Genomic DNA, 16,659 nt, shown 5'->3' with positions numbered 1-16,659 from the left:
CGACCCCTGTGTCGTGTCTACTGGAAAGTCTTGACCCCCAACGTGTGATGCCACTGACAGTCTTACTGGAGTGGCGTCTTCTTCTTCTGGTCATTGTGTAGTTTCTTGGCTCAACATACGCAACCGGTTGGGCAAGGTGAATACTGGTGAAACACGTGATGGGTGCTTGGTGAGGCACTTCCATGCCACCCCACATTGGAGAAATCCGCTGCTAACCGCTTCAGACAACAGAGGACTTCTTAACCACCGATCGATCCCTAGAAGCAAGAAAACCAATGAAATTGATAAGTTTGCAACACGTCATCCAGTGACACATGAAACAATTCCACCCAGCCTAGAGTACATAAAAAACATCATCACCAAAAAACACTCACATCTCAACAAAGCCTACCTACACCAGAGAGTAGCTGAAGGTTCGCCATCTGCAATATGGTTCAGAGCCATCAAGTTAGAAAGGTTAAATATCCCAAAAGGAATCCACAGGGAAATAGCAGTTTGGTTATATAGGCTACGTCTAGGTTACAGATGCAACTGGGAGATTGGTGAACCCAGACAGAGAGAATGTGCGTCTTCTGCCAAACTGTCACAGAAAAGTCACTACTTCACTATCTCCTGGAATGTGAAGCAACCAACGACCTTAGAAGAGCTTTAAGAGTCCCTAAATCTTGAAGTAACCACCCTGAAGCCTTAAGCCTGAAGCCTGAAGCCTGAAGAGCACTACCACTCTTCTGGTCGAAAAAGGTGTCCAGCATTGTTGTTGTTGTTATAGATTCAGCTACTCGGAACAAGTTCCAAGTAGCACGGGCTATGGTGAGCCCGTAGTGGACTTACCTGGCACAGGAGCGGGGCAAGTAGCACGGGCTATGGTGAGCCCGTAACTTACCTGGCACAGGAGCGAGGCAAGTAGCACGGGCTATGGTGAGCCCGTCGGGTGTCCAGCAGCTGGACACCCTCATAAATACTGTCAAGTAGTATCCTCCCCCGCGATAGCAGCCTGAAGATTAAATACGACCTCAGCACACTGTATACATTTACTGAACAAACATTTTACCACTTACGAGCTATTCATGCCCGTGCCACCTCTTGGGTGGCTTAATGTTCATCAATCAATCAATCGTAGAAGCATTATGTTTCTTGGGGGGTTTAACGATTGCTTCATGTTCTTGAGGTTCGGTGTTTGATACCAGATGGTCGAAGTGATTGGGTACTGTTCCTTTACTCAGTTCTCATACCCAGTCCAAGTGCTCTATATTCGTGTTGCTTTACTGCTTTTTCTAATAATTGTCTGCATTTTGCCTCTCCGGCAGGAGGCCTGCGAGTTCCACCCACCAATGCAGATTATGTTAAAATCACCTGATTAATTTTCAGTTGGTGCCATCAGCAGGTGGCAGCCTACTGATGATTCTGTCAAAGCTGTGAGCCGAGAACTCCCTTCTGAGATTGGGCAACTTGAGAGGAACGTGTTTGCACAGTTCTGGAAAGATCCCTGATGATCAGCATTCACTGGAAAAAAAAAACTTTTTCTGTCCAGGAGAGCGCCTTGTACATCCTATCCCTGGCAACCATCCCAGTGCTTGGGTTTGGGGAAGGCAGGATAGAAGAGATGGAAGTCTCCTCGAAGTGGTCAGCGAAATGCTCAGGTCTCTCCCAGGACTATCCCATCATAACGAGAAGGATAGTTGTGCTTAAGTAGTCTTGTGCACGAAGATGACTTAAGCATCTTTTAATAATATAGCGGCACAACACGACATCCTTTCCTGCCTGTAGTTGCGTGACCAACTATGTTGTTGAAAAACTATGTTGTTCCCGAAGACATTAATCACGCAGAAGACATTAATCAGGCAACAAGATTTTGTCAAAGCAATTCACAGTGCAGCCAACCCCCTCAACTCCACTGAAAAAAACAGTCCACCTGACACCACAAAGATCACTGGTACTACTGCGAACGTGTCAAAGAACTCAATCATAGACTCAACAGAACAAGGAAGATATACAAAAAAACAGCCAAGTGACCTCAACAGGACCTTACTTTGTGAGGTCAAGGAACATGTGCATCGAGAGACCAGGATGATAAAAGAACAAAAGTGACTGGAATGGTGTTCACACCTGAATCAACACACCTCTCTTGGAGAGATGTGGCAGAAAATCCACCGGGACAAAGGAAATAAAACACCAAAAGCCCCCCACACACCCCCAAGGATCCATAACAGGAAGCCGAAGTACTGGCAACCAAATTTGCAGAAAGAGCAGCCAGTAATCAGCTTCCACCAGATGTATTAGCAGTACAGACTGGATTAAAGGAAGAAAGGTGGCACAGAATCATAACAGCATGTGCAGAAGTCTCTGACACTAATATCTCTTTCACACTGAATGAGCTCAATCGGGTTAAGAAAAACTCCAAGGATACATCCCCGGAGTCGACAAAATAACCTATAAAATGATTAGAAACCTCGGCCCAGAGGGAGACGCTGCATACCTAAGGTTGATTAATTTAGCCTGGACTTCTTAAACTAGACCTACAACTTGGAAAAGAGCAACATAGTGCCGATCCCAAAACCCAAAGATCCAGCTAATCCCAGGCCCATCTCTCTCCAAAGCTGTGCAGCCAAGACGGCTGACAGAATGGCATTCAACAGACTGGAGTGGAAAATGCCTAAACTGCACCATGATATGTATGCCTATAGAAGAGGGGTTGGCACAGTGAAATGTATTACAACTCTGTTAGCCCACTTGAATGACAGACCAGGAATGCTGATATTCCTGGACCTCGAAAAAGCCTTTGAACTGGCTAGCGCCCCAGCTATTCTCTGCTGCCTCATTGACAAAGAGGTCAGAGGCAACCTGCTCTCCTGGACCAAAAACTGTCTCATAAACAGAGAAGCAAGAGTAAAACTTCATGGCACAGTCTCTGAGTACAAAAGACATGAAAATGGTACACCGCAAGGAGGTATTCTCAGCCCTCTTCTCTTCAACTGTTTAATGGAAAGAATAATGAGGCTGAAACTTCCACATCACTACAGGCTGCTAAACTACACGGACGACTTTGTCATCATCATAAAAGGAAGGGATGCGGCGCACCTTGCACCCAAATGCTTAGCATCAATGAAGAGGAAAAGCAGATTGGTTTCAAACTCAACCCCACAAAGACAAAAGCCATACCCATAAAAATAGTGAAGCCCAACATCCTTCTCAAAGTACAGGGTCAACCAATTGAATGATTGGACATCAGTATCTAGGAATAATCCTGGACACACACACAAATTTTAATGCTGAGGTCACTTACTTGAGAGAGCGAACTGCGGCCCGGACGGCAATCCTCAGGTCGCTAACCTCCCTCTCTGGAGGAGCCAATCTGCAAGTCCTTCGCACATACTATGTACAGGCAGTCAGATCAGTGATAGACTATGCCGCACCTGCACTCACAAGCCTCTCACACCAACAGTGGAAAAAGCTTGAAGTTGCCCAAAACAATGCTATGAGAGCCGCCCTAGGAGCCCCCAATGTGGACCAGGCTTGAAACTCTAAGGCTGGAAACAGGTTTGTCCTCTCTTCAAGAAAGAATATCTCAAAGAAAAGCTACGCTTATCAGTAAGGTAATCGGGGGGGGGACTAAAAGTGAGGGGCTGGTGCTGGGGGACTACAAGTGAGGGGCTGATGCTAGGGGACTATAGAAGTGAGGGGCTGGTGCTGGGGGACTATAGAAGTGAGTGGCTGGTGCTGGGGGACTAAAAGTGAGGGGCTGGTGCTAGGGGACTATAGAAGTGAGGGGCTGGTGCTAGGGGACTATAGAAGTGAGGGGCTGGTGCTGGGGACTACAAGTGAGGGGCTGGTGCTAGGGCACTTTAGAAGTGAGGGGCTGGTGCTAGGGGACTATAGAAGTGAGGGGCTGGTGCTAGGGGACTACAAGTGAGGGGCTGGTGCTAGGGGACTACAAGTGAGGGACTGGTGCTAGGGGACTATAGAAGTGAGGGACTGGTGCTAGGGGACTACAAGTGAGGGGCTGGTGCTAGGGGACTATAGAAGTGAGGGGCTGGTGTTAGGGAACTATAGAAGTGAGGGACTGGTGCTGAGGGACTAGAAGTGAAGGGCTGGTGCTAGGGGACTATAGAAGTGAGGGGCTGGTGCTAGGGGACTACAAGTGAGGGGCTGGTGCTAGGGGACTATAGAAGTGAGGGGCTGGTGCTGGGGGACTATAGAAGTGAGGGGCTGGTGCTGGGGGACTATAGAAGTGAGGGACTGGTGCTAGGGGACTACAAGTGAGGGGCTGGTGCTAGGGGACTATAGAAGTGAGGGGCTGGTGCTGGGGGACTATAGAAGTGAGGGGCTGGTGCTGGGGGACTATAGAAGTGAGGGGCTGGTGCTAGGGAACTATAGAAGTGAGGGGCTGGTGCTTGGGGACTAAAAGTGAGGGGCTGGTGCTAGGGGACTATAGAAGTGAGGGGCTGGTGCTGGGGGACTATAGAAGTGAGGGGCTGGTGCTAGGGGACTAGAAGTGAGGGGCTGGTGCTAGGGGACTATAGAAGTGAGGGACTGGTGCTAGGGGACTATAGAAGTGAGGGGCTGGTGCTGGGGGACTAAAAGTGAGGGGCTGGTGCTAGGGGACTATAGAAGTGAGGGGCTGGTGCTAGGGGACTATAGAAGTGAGGGGCTGGTGCTAGGGGACTAGAAGTGAGGGGCTGGTGCTAGGGGACTATAGAAGTGAGGGACTGGTGCTAGGGGACTATAGAAGTGAGGGGCTGGTGCTGGGGGACTAAAAGTGAGGGGCTGGTGCTAGGGGACTATAGAAGTGAGGGGCTGGTGCTAGGGGACTATAGAAGTGAGGGGCTGGTGCTAGGGGACTATAGAAGTGAGGGGCTGGTGCTAGGGGACTACGAGTGAGGGGCTGGTGCTAGGGGACTACGAGTGAGGGGCTGGTGCTAGGGGACTATAGAAGTGAGGGACTGGTGCTAGGGGACTATAGAAGTGAGGGGCTGGTGCTAGGGGACTATAGAAGTGAGGGGCTGGTGCTAGGGAACTATAAAAGTGAGGGGCTGGTGCTAGGGGACTACAAGTGAGGGGCTGGTGCTTGGGGACTATAGAAGTGAGGGGCTGGTGCTAGGGGACTATAGAAGTGAGGGGCTGGTGCTAGGGGACTACAAGTGAGGGGCTGGTGCTAGGAGACTATAGACGTGAGGGGCTGGTGCTAGGGGACTATAGAAGTGAGGGGCTGGTGCTGGGGGACTATAGAAGTGAGAGGCTGGTGCTAGGGGTCTATAGAAGTGAGGGACTGGTGCTAGGGAACTATAAAAGTGAGGGGCTGGTGCTAGGGGACTATAGAAGTGAGGGGCTGGTGCTAGGGGACTACAAGTGAGGGGCTGGTGCTTGGGGACTATAGAAGTGAGGGGCTGGTGCTAGGGGACTACAAGTGAGGGGCTGGTGCTAGGGGACTGTAGAAGTGAGGGGCTGGTGCTAGGGGACTATAGAAGTGAGGGGCTAGTGCTAGGGGACTATAGAAGTGAGGGGCTGGTGCTAGGGGACTACAAGTGAGGGGCTGGTGCTAGGAGACTATAGACGTGAGGGGCTGGTGCTAGGGGACTATAGAAGTGAGGGGCTGGTGCTAGGAGACTATAGACGTGAGGGGCTGGTGCTAGGGGACTACAAGTGAGGGGCTGGTGCTAGGAGACTATAGACGTGAGGGGCTGGTGCTAGGGGACTACAAGTGAGGGGCTGGTGCTAAGGGACTATAGAAGTGAGGGGCTGGTGCTAGGGCGACTATAGAAGTGAGGGGCTGGTGCTAGGGGACTATAGAAGTGAGGGGCTGGTGCTAGGGGACTATAGAAGTGAGGGGCTGGTGGTAGGGGACTATAGAAGTGAGGGGCTGGTGCTAGGGGACTATAGAAGTGAGGGGCTGGTGCTAGGGGACTACAAGTGAGGGGCTGGTGCTAGGGGACTATAGAAGTGAGGGACTGGTTCTAGGGGACAATAGAAGTGAGGGGCTGGTGCTAGGGGACTACAAGTGAGGGGCTGGTGCTAGGGGACTATAGAAGTGAGGGGCTGGTGCTAGGGGACTATAGAAGTGAGGGACTGGTGCTAGGGGACTACAAGTGAGGGACTGGTGCTAGGGGACTACAAGTGAGGGACTGGTGCTAGGGGACTACAAGTGAGGGACTGGTGCTAGGGGACTACAAGTGAGGGGCTGGTGCTAGGGGGACTAGAAGTGAGGGGCTGGTGCTAGTGGGACTAGAAGTGAGGGGCTGGTGCTAGGGCGACTATAGAAGTGAGGGGCTGGTGCTAGGGGACTACAAGTGAGGGCTGGTGCTAGGGGACTATAGAAGTGAGGGGCTTGTGCTAGGGGACTACAAGTGAGGGACTGGTGCTAGGGGACTATAGAAGTGAGGGGCTGGTGCTAGGGGACTACAAGTGAGGGCTGGTGCTAGGGGACTATAGAAGTGAGGGGTTGGTGCTAGGGGACTACAAGTGAGGGACTGGTGCTAGGGGACTATAGAAGTGAGGGGCTGGTGCTAGGGGACTACAAGTGAGGGGCTGGTGCTAGGGGGACTAGAAGTGAGGGGCTGGTGCTAGGGGGACTAGAAGTGAGGGGCTGGTGCTAGGGCGACTATAGAAGTGAGGGGCTGGTGCTAAGGGACTATAGAAGTGAGGCGCTGGTGCTAGGGCGACTATAGAAGTGAGGGGCTGGTGCTAGGGGACTACAAGTGAGGGGCTGGTGCTAGGGGACTATAGAAGTGAGGGCTGGTGCTAGGGGGCTACAAGTGAGGGGCTGGTGCTAGGGGGACTAGAAGTGAGGGGCTGGTGCTAGGGCGACTATAGAAGTGAGGGGCTGGTGCTAAGGGACTATAGAAGTGAGGCGCTGGTGCTAGGGCGTCTATAGAAGTGAGGGGCTGGTGCTAGGGGACTACAAGTGAGGGGCTGGTGCTAGGGGACTATAGAAGTGAGGGCTGGTGCTAGGGGGCTACAAGTGAGGGGCTGGTGCTAGGGGACTACAAGTGAGGGGCTGGTGCTAGGGGGACAAGAAGTGAGGGGCTGGTGCTAGGGGGATTAGAAGTGAGGGGCTGGTGCTAGGGCGACTATAGAAGTGAGGGGCTGGTGCTAAGGGACTATAGAAGTGAGGCGCTGGTGCTAGGGCGACTATAGAAGTGAGGGGCTGGTGCTAGGGGACTACAAGTGAGGGGCTGGTGCTAGGGGACTATAGAAGTGAGGGCTGGTGCTAGGGGGCTACAAGTGAGGGGCTGGTGCTAGGGGGACTAGAAGTGAGGGGCTGGTGCTAGGGCGACTATAGAAGTGAGGGGCTGGTGCTAAGGGACTATAGAAGTGAGGCGCTGGTGCTAGGGCGACTATAGAAGTGAGGGGCTGGTGCTAGGGGACTACAAGTGAGGGGCTGGTGCTAGGGGACTATAGAAGTGAGGGCTGGTGCTAGGGGGCTACAAGTGAGGGGCTGGTGCTAGGGGACTACAAGTGAGGGGCTGGTGCTAGGGGGACTAGAAGTGAGGGGCTGGTGCTAGGGCGACTATAGAAGTGAGGGGCTGGTGCTAAGGGACTATAGAAGTGAGGCGCTGGTGCTAGGGCGACTATAGAAGTGAGGGGCTGGTGCTAGGGGACTACAAGTGAGGGGCTGGTGCTAGGGGACTATAGAAGTGAGGGCTGGTGCTAGGGGGCTACAAGTGAGGGGCTGGTGCTAGGGGGACTAGAAGTGAGGGGCTGGTGCTAGGGCGACTATAGAAGTGAGGGGCTGGTGCTAAGGGACTATAGAAGTGAGGCGCTGGTGCTAGGGCGACTATAGAAGTGAGGGGCTGGTGCTAGGGGACTACAAGTGAGGGGCTGGTGCTAGGGGACTATAGAAGTGAGGGCTGGTGCTAGGGGGCTACAAGTGAGGGGCTGGTGCTAGGGGACTACAAGTGAGGGGCTGGTGCTAGGGGGACTAGAAGTGAGGGGCTGGTGCTAGGGCGACTATAGAAGTGAGGGGCTGGTGCTAAGGGACTATAGAAGTGAGGCGCTGGTGCTAGGGCGACTATAGAAGTGAGGGGCTGGTGCTAGGGGACTACAAGTGAGGGACTGGTGCTAGGGGACTGTAGAAGTGAGGGGCTGGTGCTAGGGGACTACAAGTGAGGGACTGGTGCTAGGTGACTACAAGTGAGGGACTGGTGCTAGGGGGACTAGAAGTGAGGGGCTGGTGCTAGGGGGACTAGAAGTGAGGGGCTGGTGCCAGGGGGACTAGAAGTGAGGGGCTGGTGCTAGGGCGACTATAGAAGTGAGGGGCTGGAGCTAAGGGACTATAGATGTGAGGGGCTGGTGCTAGAGGACTACAAGTGAGGGGTTGGTGCTAGGGGACTACAAGTGAGGGACTGGTGCTAGGGGACTATAGAAGTGAGGGGCTGGTGCTGGGGGACTACAAGTGAGGGACTGGTGCTAGGGGACTATAGAAGTGAGGGGCTGGTGCTGGGGGACTACAAGTGAGGGGCTGGTGCTAGGGGACTATAGAAGTGAGGGGCTGGTGCTAAGGGACTATAGATGTGAGGGGCTGGTGCTAGAGGACTACAAGTGAGGGGTTGGTGCTAGGGGACTACAAGTGAGGGACTGGTGCTAGGGGACTATAGAAGTGAGGGGCTGGTGCTGGGGGACTACAAGTGAGGGGCTGGTGCTAGGGGACTATAGAAGTGAGGGGCTGGTGCTAGGGGACTACAAGTGAGGGGCTGGTGCTAGGAGACTAGTAAGGGGCTGAAGGTCTAGGTGTGCTTATTCAGATATTCTCATCATTTCATTAATACAAACTTGTTTTAATGGAATTTTTCATATCTGTTTCAACAATATTTTCTCCTAATCCGTCCTTCTATTAGATGGACGCCTTCTTGTGTTTATATCTCTTGTTCCTATGAACATTTTCCCGTGTTCACAAGTATTTGTCATCCACCTGAACCTTAGTAAAGAGTTAACATAGAGAGTAAGTCATTTTCTGCCTATTATTTTAATATTTTTGTTCACTTAATCTTAGTTATTCATTTTAATCTATAAATTGATTGATTTTTTGCTCGAGGATGGAAGCCAGACGCTTAGATGTAGTTGCTCTGATGGGTTGAAATGATGGGTTGAAATGATGGGTTGAAAAACTAGTGTTGCTACTAAATTAAATAAAAAAAAACTTGTAGCTGTGAATGCCACTCATGAATTTTGCAAATTCCACTGCATTAGTCACGGTGAAGTGAAATGTGTTACATATTATCAATACCGTTGGGCCGAGGCCGAGCGGACAGCACGCGGGACTTGTGATCATGTGGTCCTGGGTTCGATCCCAGGCGCCGGCGAGAAACAATGGGAAAAGTTTCTTTCACCCTATGCCCCTGTTACCTAGCAGTAAAATAGGTACCTGGGTGTTAGTCCGCTGTAACGGGCTGCTTCCTGGGGGTGGAGGCCTGGTCGAGGACCGGGCCGCGGGGACACTAAAGCCCCGAAATCATCTCAAGATAACCATCATGGATGTCATAATTAAGACAGTTACCCCCAATACTAACACAAGGTCTCAATCACAGACTATTCAACTGCTTTTCTTGGAAGAAAATGAGATCTAATAACGGACTAACCCATCTCACCTAATTGGTCGCTAATTATACATAATCGCAATTAACGGTTAAAGCCTAATATATATTAAGAAGAGCAACGGCCTACAAATATCTTACATTTTCTATGTATCAGACTACAAGTTAGGTGGGTTGTTTGGGCTCGTGTACATCTGGTTAGGTTAGAAGGTTGGATTTTTTACGGAGTGGCAAATCAAGAGAATAGGCTTCGCTGACCGCCATCCCACACTGTTGTTTGATGGTTAAGTCGAGCAGCTGTACTGAAAAGCTTTAATGAACTACCTGGGGAAATACAGGTTTTTAATGAAAAACCCTCAAAATTATTCATGAACTGAACTAGCATGAAGCAAGGCCATTGATGTACCGATCAATCCCAATAGCTCAACATAGATTCAAAAACGAAATTATTTTATGATTATTCATGCCACGATTTACACGAATAATCCTCGATTTACATGTGTATATCCTCGATTTACTTGTGTATATCCTCGATTTACTTGTGTATATCCTCGATTTACATGTGTATATCCTCGATTTACAATCTGACTAGCAGACACCACACTGGGAAAAATGTATGTGATGGGCGCAAATTAACCAAAATTAGATTCTATTTCCCACCCTCACTTCCTCCTTGCTCACACCTAGCTCCTACTACCTCTCCTTCTCTCACTCCCTCTTTAACTTAGTCTCTTCCTCCCTCCCTCCTTCCCTTCCCTTCCTCACCTCTCCCTTTTTCTCATTCTCCATCTCTTCCAAGGTACGACTGTGGAATACACTGTTGCTGAAGTGCGTCTTTTACCCTCTCTTTCTCTCTCTCTGTCTCTCTCTCTGTGTCTTCTCTCTCTCTCTGTCTGTCTCTCTCTCTCTCTCTCTCTCTCTCTCTCTCTCTCTCTCTCTCTCTCTCTCTCTCTCTCTCTCTCTCTCTCTCTCTCTCTCTCTCTCTCTCTCTCTCTCTCTCTCTCTCTCTCTCTCTCTCTCTCTCTCTCTCTCTCTCTCTCTCTCTCTCTCTTTCTCTCTCTCTGTCTCTCTCTCTGTGTCTTCTCTCTCTCTCTGTCTGTCTGTCTCTCTCTCTCTCTCTCTCTCTCTCTCTCTCTCTCTCTCTCTCTCTCCTCTCTCTCTCTCTCTTCTCTCTCTCTCTCTCTCTCTCTGTCTCTCTCTCTCTCTCTCTCTCTCTCTCTCTCTCTCTCTCTCTCTCTCTCTCTCTCTCTCTCTCTCTCTCTCTCTCTCTCTCTCTGTCTCTCTCTCTCTCTCTCTCTCTCTCTCTCTCTCTCTCTCTCTCTCTCTCTCTCTCTCTCTCTCTCTCTCTCTCTCTTTCTCTCTCTCTGTCTCTCTCTCTGTGTCTTCTCTCTCTGTCTGTCTGTCTCTCTCTCTCTCTCTCTCTCTCTCTCTCTCTCTCTCTCTCTCTCTCTCTCTCTCTCTCTCTCTCTCTCTCTCTCTCTCTCTCTCTGTCTCTCTCTCTCTCTCTCTCTCTCTCTCTCTCTCTCTCTCTCTCTCTCTCTCTCTCTCTCTCTCTCTCTCTCTCTCTCTCTCTCTCTCTGTCTTACCATGTTTTCTGTCTTACCTTCTCCACAGTGTGCGGAGAAGCCTCATAATTGATTTCCAATCGACGTTTGAAAACCAGTAGAGCGGTTTCAGTCCTGAGCAAAAAAAAAAAAAAAGTTGCTCTCCGTCGTAGATTACACTACTGACACGAAAATGTAATACATTTACCTCAAATACCAAATCATCCAATGATAAAGAGAAAATGATGTTGAGAATATCTAACTGGAGCAATGTACCTAGCAAAGGGGATGACTGCTTGCATGCATCGCCCTGGTGATGGGTTGGTTGCATTCGTTGCCTTGGTGATTGATGGGTTGGTTTCAAGCGTCAGCCTGACGATGGGTAGGATGCATGTGTCATCCTGGTGATAGGTTACTTGCATGTATTACCCTAGAAATAGGTTACTTGATGCATGTGTCACCCTTGTGATAGGTTACTTGATGCATGTGTCACCCCAGTGATAGGTTACTTGATGCATGTGTCACCCTAGTGATAGGTTACATGATGCATGTGTCACCCCAGTGATAGGTTACTTGATGCATGTGTCACCCCAGTGATAGGTTACTTGATGCATGTGTCACCCTTGTGATAGGTTACTTGATGCTTGTGTTACCCTAGTGATAGGTTACTTGATGCATGTGTCACCCTAGTGATAGGTTACTTGATGCTTGTGTTACCCTAGTGATAGGTTACTTGATGCATGTGTCACCCTAGTGATAGGTTACTTGATGCATGTGTCACCCTAGTGATAGGTTACTTGATGCATGTGTCACCCCAGTGATAGGTTACTTGATGCATGTGTCACCCTTGTGATAGGTTACATGATGCATGTGTCACCCCAGTGATAGGTTACTTGATGCATGTGTCACCCCAGTGATAGGTTACTTGATGCATGTGTCACCCTAGTGATAGGTTACATGATGCATGTGTCACCCTTGTGATAGGTTACATGATGCATGTGTCACCCCAGTGATAGGTTACTTGATGCATGTGTCACCCCAGTGATAGGTTACTTGATGCATGTGTCACCCCAGTGATAGGTTACTTGATGCATGTGTCACCCCAGTGATAGGTTACTTGATGCATGTGTCACCCCAGTGATAGGTTACTTGATGCATGTGTCACCCCAGTGATAGGTTACTTGATGCATGTGTCACCCCAGTGATAGGTTACTTGATGCATGTGTCACCCCAGTGATAGGTTACTTGATGCATGTGTCACCCCAGTGATAGGTTACTTGATGCATGTGTCACCCCAGTGATAGGTTACTTGATGCATGTGTCACCCCAGTGATAGGTTACATGATGCATGTGTCACCCCAGTGATAGGTTACTTGATGCATGTGTCACCCCAGTGATAGGTTACTTGATGCATGTGTCACCCCAGTGATAGGTTACTTGATGCATGTGTCACCCTAGTGATAGGTTACATGATGCATGTGTCACCCCAGTGATAGGTTACTTGATGCATGTGTCACCCTAGTGATAGGTTACTTGCATGCGTCACCCTAGTGATTAAAGTATGCAGGATAATACGAAAATAAGAACATGAAATTGCAGAAGGCCTATTGGCCCTTACAAGGCATTCGCTGATTACGTCCGCCCAAACTCATAATAACTGTCCAACCTGCGCTTGAAACAATCCAGCGACCCACAGCTGTTATATTACCCTGACAATTTGATCAATACTATCAACCTCTCTATTTACTCTCCAGTATTTACCCAGGTCCTTCCTGAGTATATAATTATTCAATTTATAACTATTGGTTCAAGCGTATTGCATCATCTTCTCTCGGTTTCTCAATATATATTTCTTTCTGGTTATAGTTATTTTATTTCTCTCGCTACATTATATATTTTTTCAAGTTACTCGGTTTCTCTTCTTCTCTTGATCCATTCTTGCTCACTCTCACTCCTTATTCTTCATCCAAACTCACCATTTCTCATCCTAACTTCTCACTATTCCCCCCTCTTCTCCTCACCATCCCTCCCTCCTCCTTTCTACACCGCACCATCCTCCTGGCTCACTTTCTCAGCCATCTGTGACATTCTTACATTCTTGCGAGTCATCCCTCTCTTACACGCTTCTTCCCAGAGAAGTCTCCCACGTGATGGCTTCTATTTGTTTCCTCAGTAAAGATCAAGCTTGTACTTCATGGGATATATATATATATATATATATATATATATATATATATATATATATATATATATATATATATATAATGAGAGAGAGAGAGAGAGACAAGGTTATGGGATTATGTTGCTCCCTAAACCTGAGTAGAATAAGATACATAAGCAAAATGTCGAATAATATATTCGAAAATATTCAATATTGCATCGTAAAAAAAAATGTGCATACTATGCAGTGGTGCATAATAATGTATAACAAAACCACAATGAGCGTAGCAATGTTTGATATAAAAAGATTTACTGACCTGCCTGTAAGACTCACCATATTTACAAAGATATTGAATGGAAGAAACAAAAAAACACTATTTTTTTGGTCTATGTAAATTGCAACATAAATACAACATACGTTGGGTTGGTGGTGAACTAAAATAGTATATGTAACAGAAAAAAAACAGTATATATATCGTAGAGAAGAGTGAGAGTCAGCCACTTAAAAAGTTATATTTGCGTCTCGACGTTCAAAGCAGTCCCCCATGAATACTAACCCGTTCTCAGTGACAGGTTACAGGTGGCGGTAGAGGATGGGAAGAGGCAGGAATGGGTTGAGTCATTGGAAGGTTAAAGCGAGGCAGAGGAAGGTAGTGGAGATGGTGATTAAGCAGAGTCGTGCAGGGCTGCTCCTGCTTCGTTGTGATGATTGGCATTAATCAATCAAGCATTGTATCTGTGTTTAAGGGAGTGTAGGAGTCATCTGGTCTGCATGTGGGAGTGTACGAGCCACCTGGTCTGCTTGTGGGAGTGTAGGAGCCATCTAGTCTGCTTGTGGGAGTGTAGGAGCCATCTAGTCTGCTTGTGGGAGTGTAGGAGCCATCTAGTCTGCTTGTGGGAGTGTAGGAGCCATCTAGTCTGCTTGTGGGAGTGCAGGAGCCATCTAGTCTGCTTGTGGGAGTGTAGGAGCCACCTGGTCTGCTTGTGGGAGTGCAGGAGCTATCTGGTCTGCTTGTGGGAGTGTAGGAGCCATCTAGTCTGCTTGTGGGAGTGTAGGAGCCACCGAGTCTGCTTGTGGGAGTGCAGGAGCCATCTGGTCTGCGTGTGGAAGTGTAGGAGCCATCAGGTCTGCTTGTGGGAGTGCAGGAGCCATCTGGTCTGCTTGTGGGAGTGTAGGAGCCATCAGGTCTGCTTGTGGGAGTGTTGGAGCCACCTGGTCTGCTTGTGGGAGTGTAGGAGTCACCTAGTCTGCTTGTGGGAGTGTAGGAGCCACCTAGTCTGCTTGTGGGAGTGTAGGAGCCATCTGGTCTGCTTAAGGGAGTGTAGGAGCCATCTGGTCTGCTTGTGGGAGTGTAGGAGCCACCTAGTCTGCTTGTGGGAGTGTAGGAGCCACCTGGTCTGCTTGTGGGAGTGTAGGAGTCACCTAGTCTGCTTGTGGGAGTGTAGGAGCCACCTAGTCTGCTTGTGGGAGTGTAGGAGCCACCTGGTCTGCTTAAGGGAGTGTAGGAGCCATCTGGTCTGCTTGTGGGAGTGTAGGAGCCATCTGGTCTGCTTATGGGAGTGTAGGATCCTCCTAGTCTGCTTGTGGGAGTGTAGGAGCCTCCTAGTCTGCTTGTGGGAGTGTAGGAGCCTCCTAGTCTGCTTGTGGGAGTGTAGGAGCCTCCTAGTCTGCTTGTGGGAGTGTAGGAGCCTCCTAGTCTGCTTGTGGGAGTGTAGGAGCCTCCTAGTCTGCTTGTGGGAGTGTAGGAGCCTCCTAGTCTGCTTGTGGGAGTGTAGGAGCCTCCTAGTCTGCTTGTGGGAGTGTAGGAGCCTCCTAGTCTGCTTGTGGGAGTGTAGGAGCCTCCTAGTCTGCTTGTGGAAGTGTCGGAGAGTGTGGATGTGTAATATCTTGTGTGCATATATTGCTTATTGTGTATGAATATATTGTGTATTCACCTAGTTGTGCTTGCGGGGGATGAGCTGTGGCTCTTTGGGCCCGCCTCTCAACTGTCAATCAACTCTTTTTTGTGAGTGTTTTTTTCACACACACACACACACACACACACACACACACACACACACACACACACACTTGAGTCACAGGCACACACAGACTGCTTGAGGCTTCAAGAAGACCTAGACAAACTGAAGGAATGGTCGAACAAATGGTTGTTAGAATTTAACCCAAGCAAATGTAATGTAATGAGGATAGGTGTAGGGAGCAGGAGGCCAGATACAGGGTATCGTTTTAGGGATGAAATTCTTCGAGAGTCAGAGAGAGAAGGACCTGGGGGTTGATATCACGCCAGATCTGTCCCCTGCAGCCCATATCAAGAGGATAACATCAGCGGCATGTGCCAAGTTGGCCAACATAAGAACGGCATTTAGAAACTTGTGTAAGGAATCTTTCAGAACTTTGTATACCACATATGTCAGACCAATCCTAAAGTATGCAGCTCAAGCATGGAGTTCATATCTAGTCACGCAAATGACTAAACTGGAAAAGGGTATAAGGTTTGCCACCAGACTATTACCCGAGCAGAGAGGTATGAGCTACGAGGAGAGATTACGGGAATTAAACCTCACGTCGCTGGAAGACAGAAGAGTTAGGGGGACATGATCACCACATTCAAGATTCTCAAAGGAATTGATAGTGTAGATAAAGACAGGCTATTCAACACAAGGGGCACACGCACTAGGGGACACAGGTGGAAGAGGTTGCGTGAAATGCACCTCACGTCGCTGGAAGACAGGAGAGCTCGGGCAGAGATGATCACTACCTATAAAATTTTAAGAGGAATTAATAGGGTAGATAAACAGTTTAATACGGGGTGGTACCCGAACAAGGGGCCACAGGTAGAAACTGAAAACGGAAACTCTCCTGTCTACCAGTGTAGTAAGGTGCATTTCTCGTAGCCTTTCCTCATAACTCATGCCTCTTAGTTCTGGTACTAGTCTAGTGGCATACCTTTGAGCTTTTTTCCAGCTTCGTCTTGTGCTTGACAAGGTACGGGCTCCATGCTAGGGCCGCATACTCCAGAATTGGTCTTACATATGTCGTATACAAAGTTCTAAAGGATTCCTTACACAGGTTCCTGAAGGCAGTCCTGATGTTAGCCTGCCTTGCATACGCTGCTGATGTTAATAGGTTTGATGTGATATCAACTCATAGATCTTTCTCTCTGTCCGTTTCATGAAGGACTTCATCTCCCATTCGGTATCCTATGTCTGGTCTCGTCTCCTGTTTCCACCGCCCAGTTTCATAACCTTACATTTACTTGGATTGAACTTTAGTAGCCATTTGTTGGACCATTCATTCATTCAGTTTGTCTAGGTCATCTTGTAGCCTCATACTATCTTCCTCTGTCTTAATCCTCTTCATAATTTTTGCATCATTAGCAAACAATGAGAGGAACGAGTCTATTCCCTCTGGGAGTTCATTTACATAT

At 48.9% G+C, this 16,659-nt stretch overlaps 1 protein-coding gene across 1 annotated transcript; it reads right to left on the bottom strand.

Annotated features, from left to right (window-relative positions):
- Positions 1 to 13,950: 13,950 nt before the first annotated feature.
- Positions 13,951 to 15,129, bottom strand: LOC138355278 (adhesive plaque matrix protein-like). Its single transcript, XM_069310147.1, has one exon. It carries the CDS (start codon positions 15,127 to 15,129, stop codon positions 13,951 to 13,953), a length of 1,179 nt encoding a protein of 392 aa, XP_069166248.1.
- Positions 15,130 to 16,659: the final 1,530 nt, after the last annotated feature.

This window comes from Procambarus clarkii, chromosome 6, assembly GCF_040958095.1.
Source record: "Procambarus clarkii isolate CNS0578487 chromosome 6, FALCON_Pclarkii_2.0, whole genome shotgun sequence".
NCBI lineage: Eukaryota > Metazoa > Arthropoda > Malacostraca > Decapoda > Cambaridae > Procambarus > Procambarus clarkii.
This window is presented reverse-complemented; position numbering and strand designations above follow the sequence as displayed.

Excerpts from the sequence above, each read along its gene's own strand:
- LOC138355278 (XM_069310147.1), bottom strand. The coding sequence starts at position 15,129 with ATGCACACAAGATATTACACATCCACACTCTCCGACACTTCCACAAGC.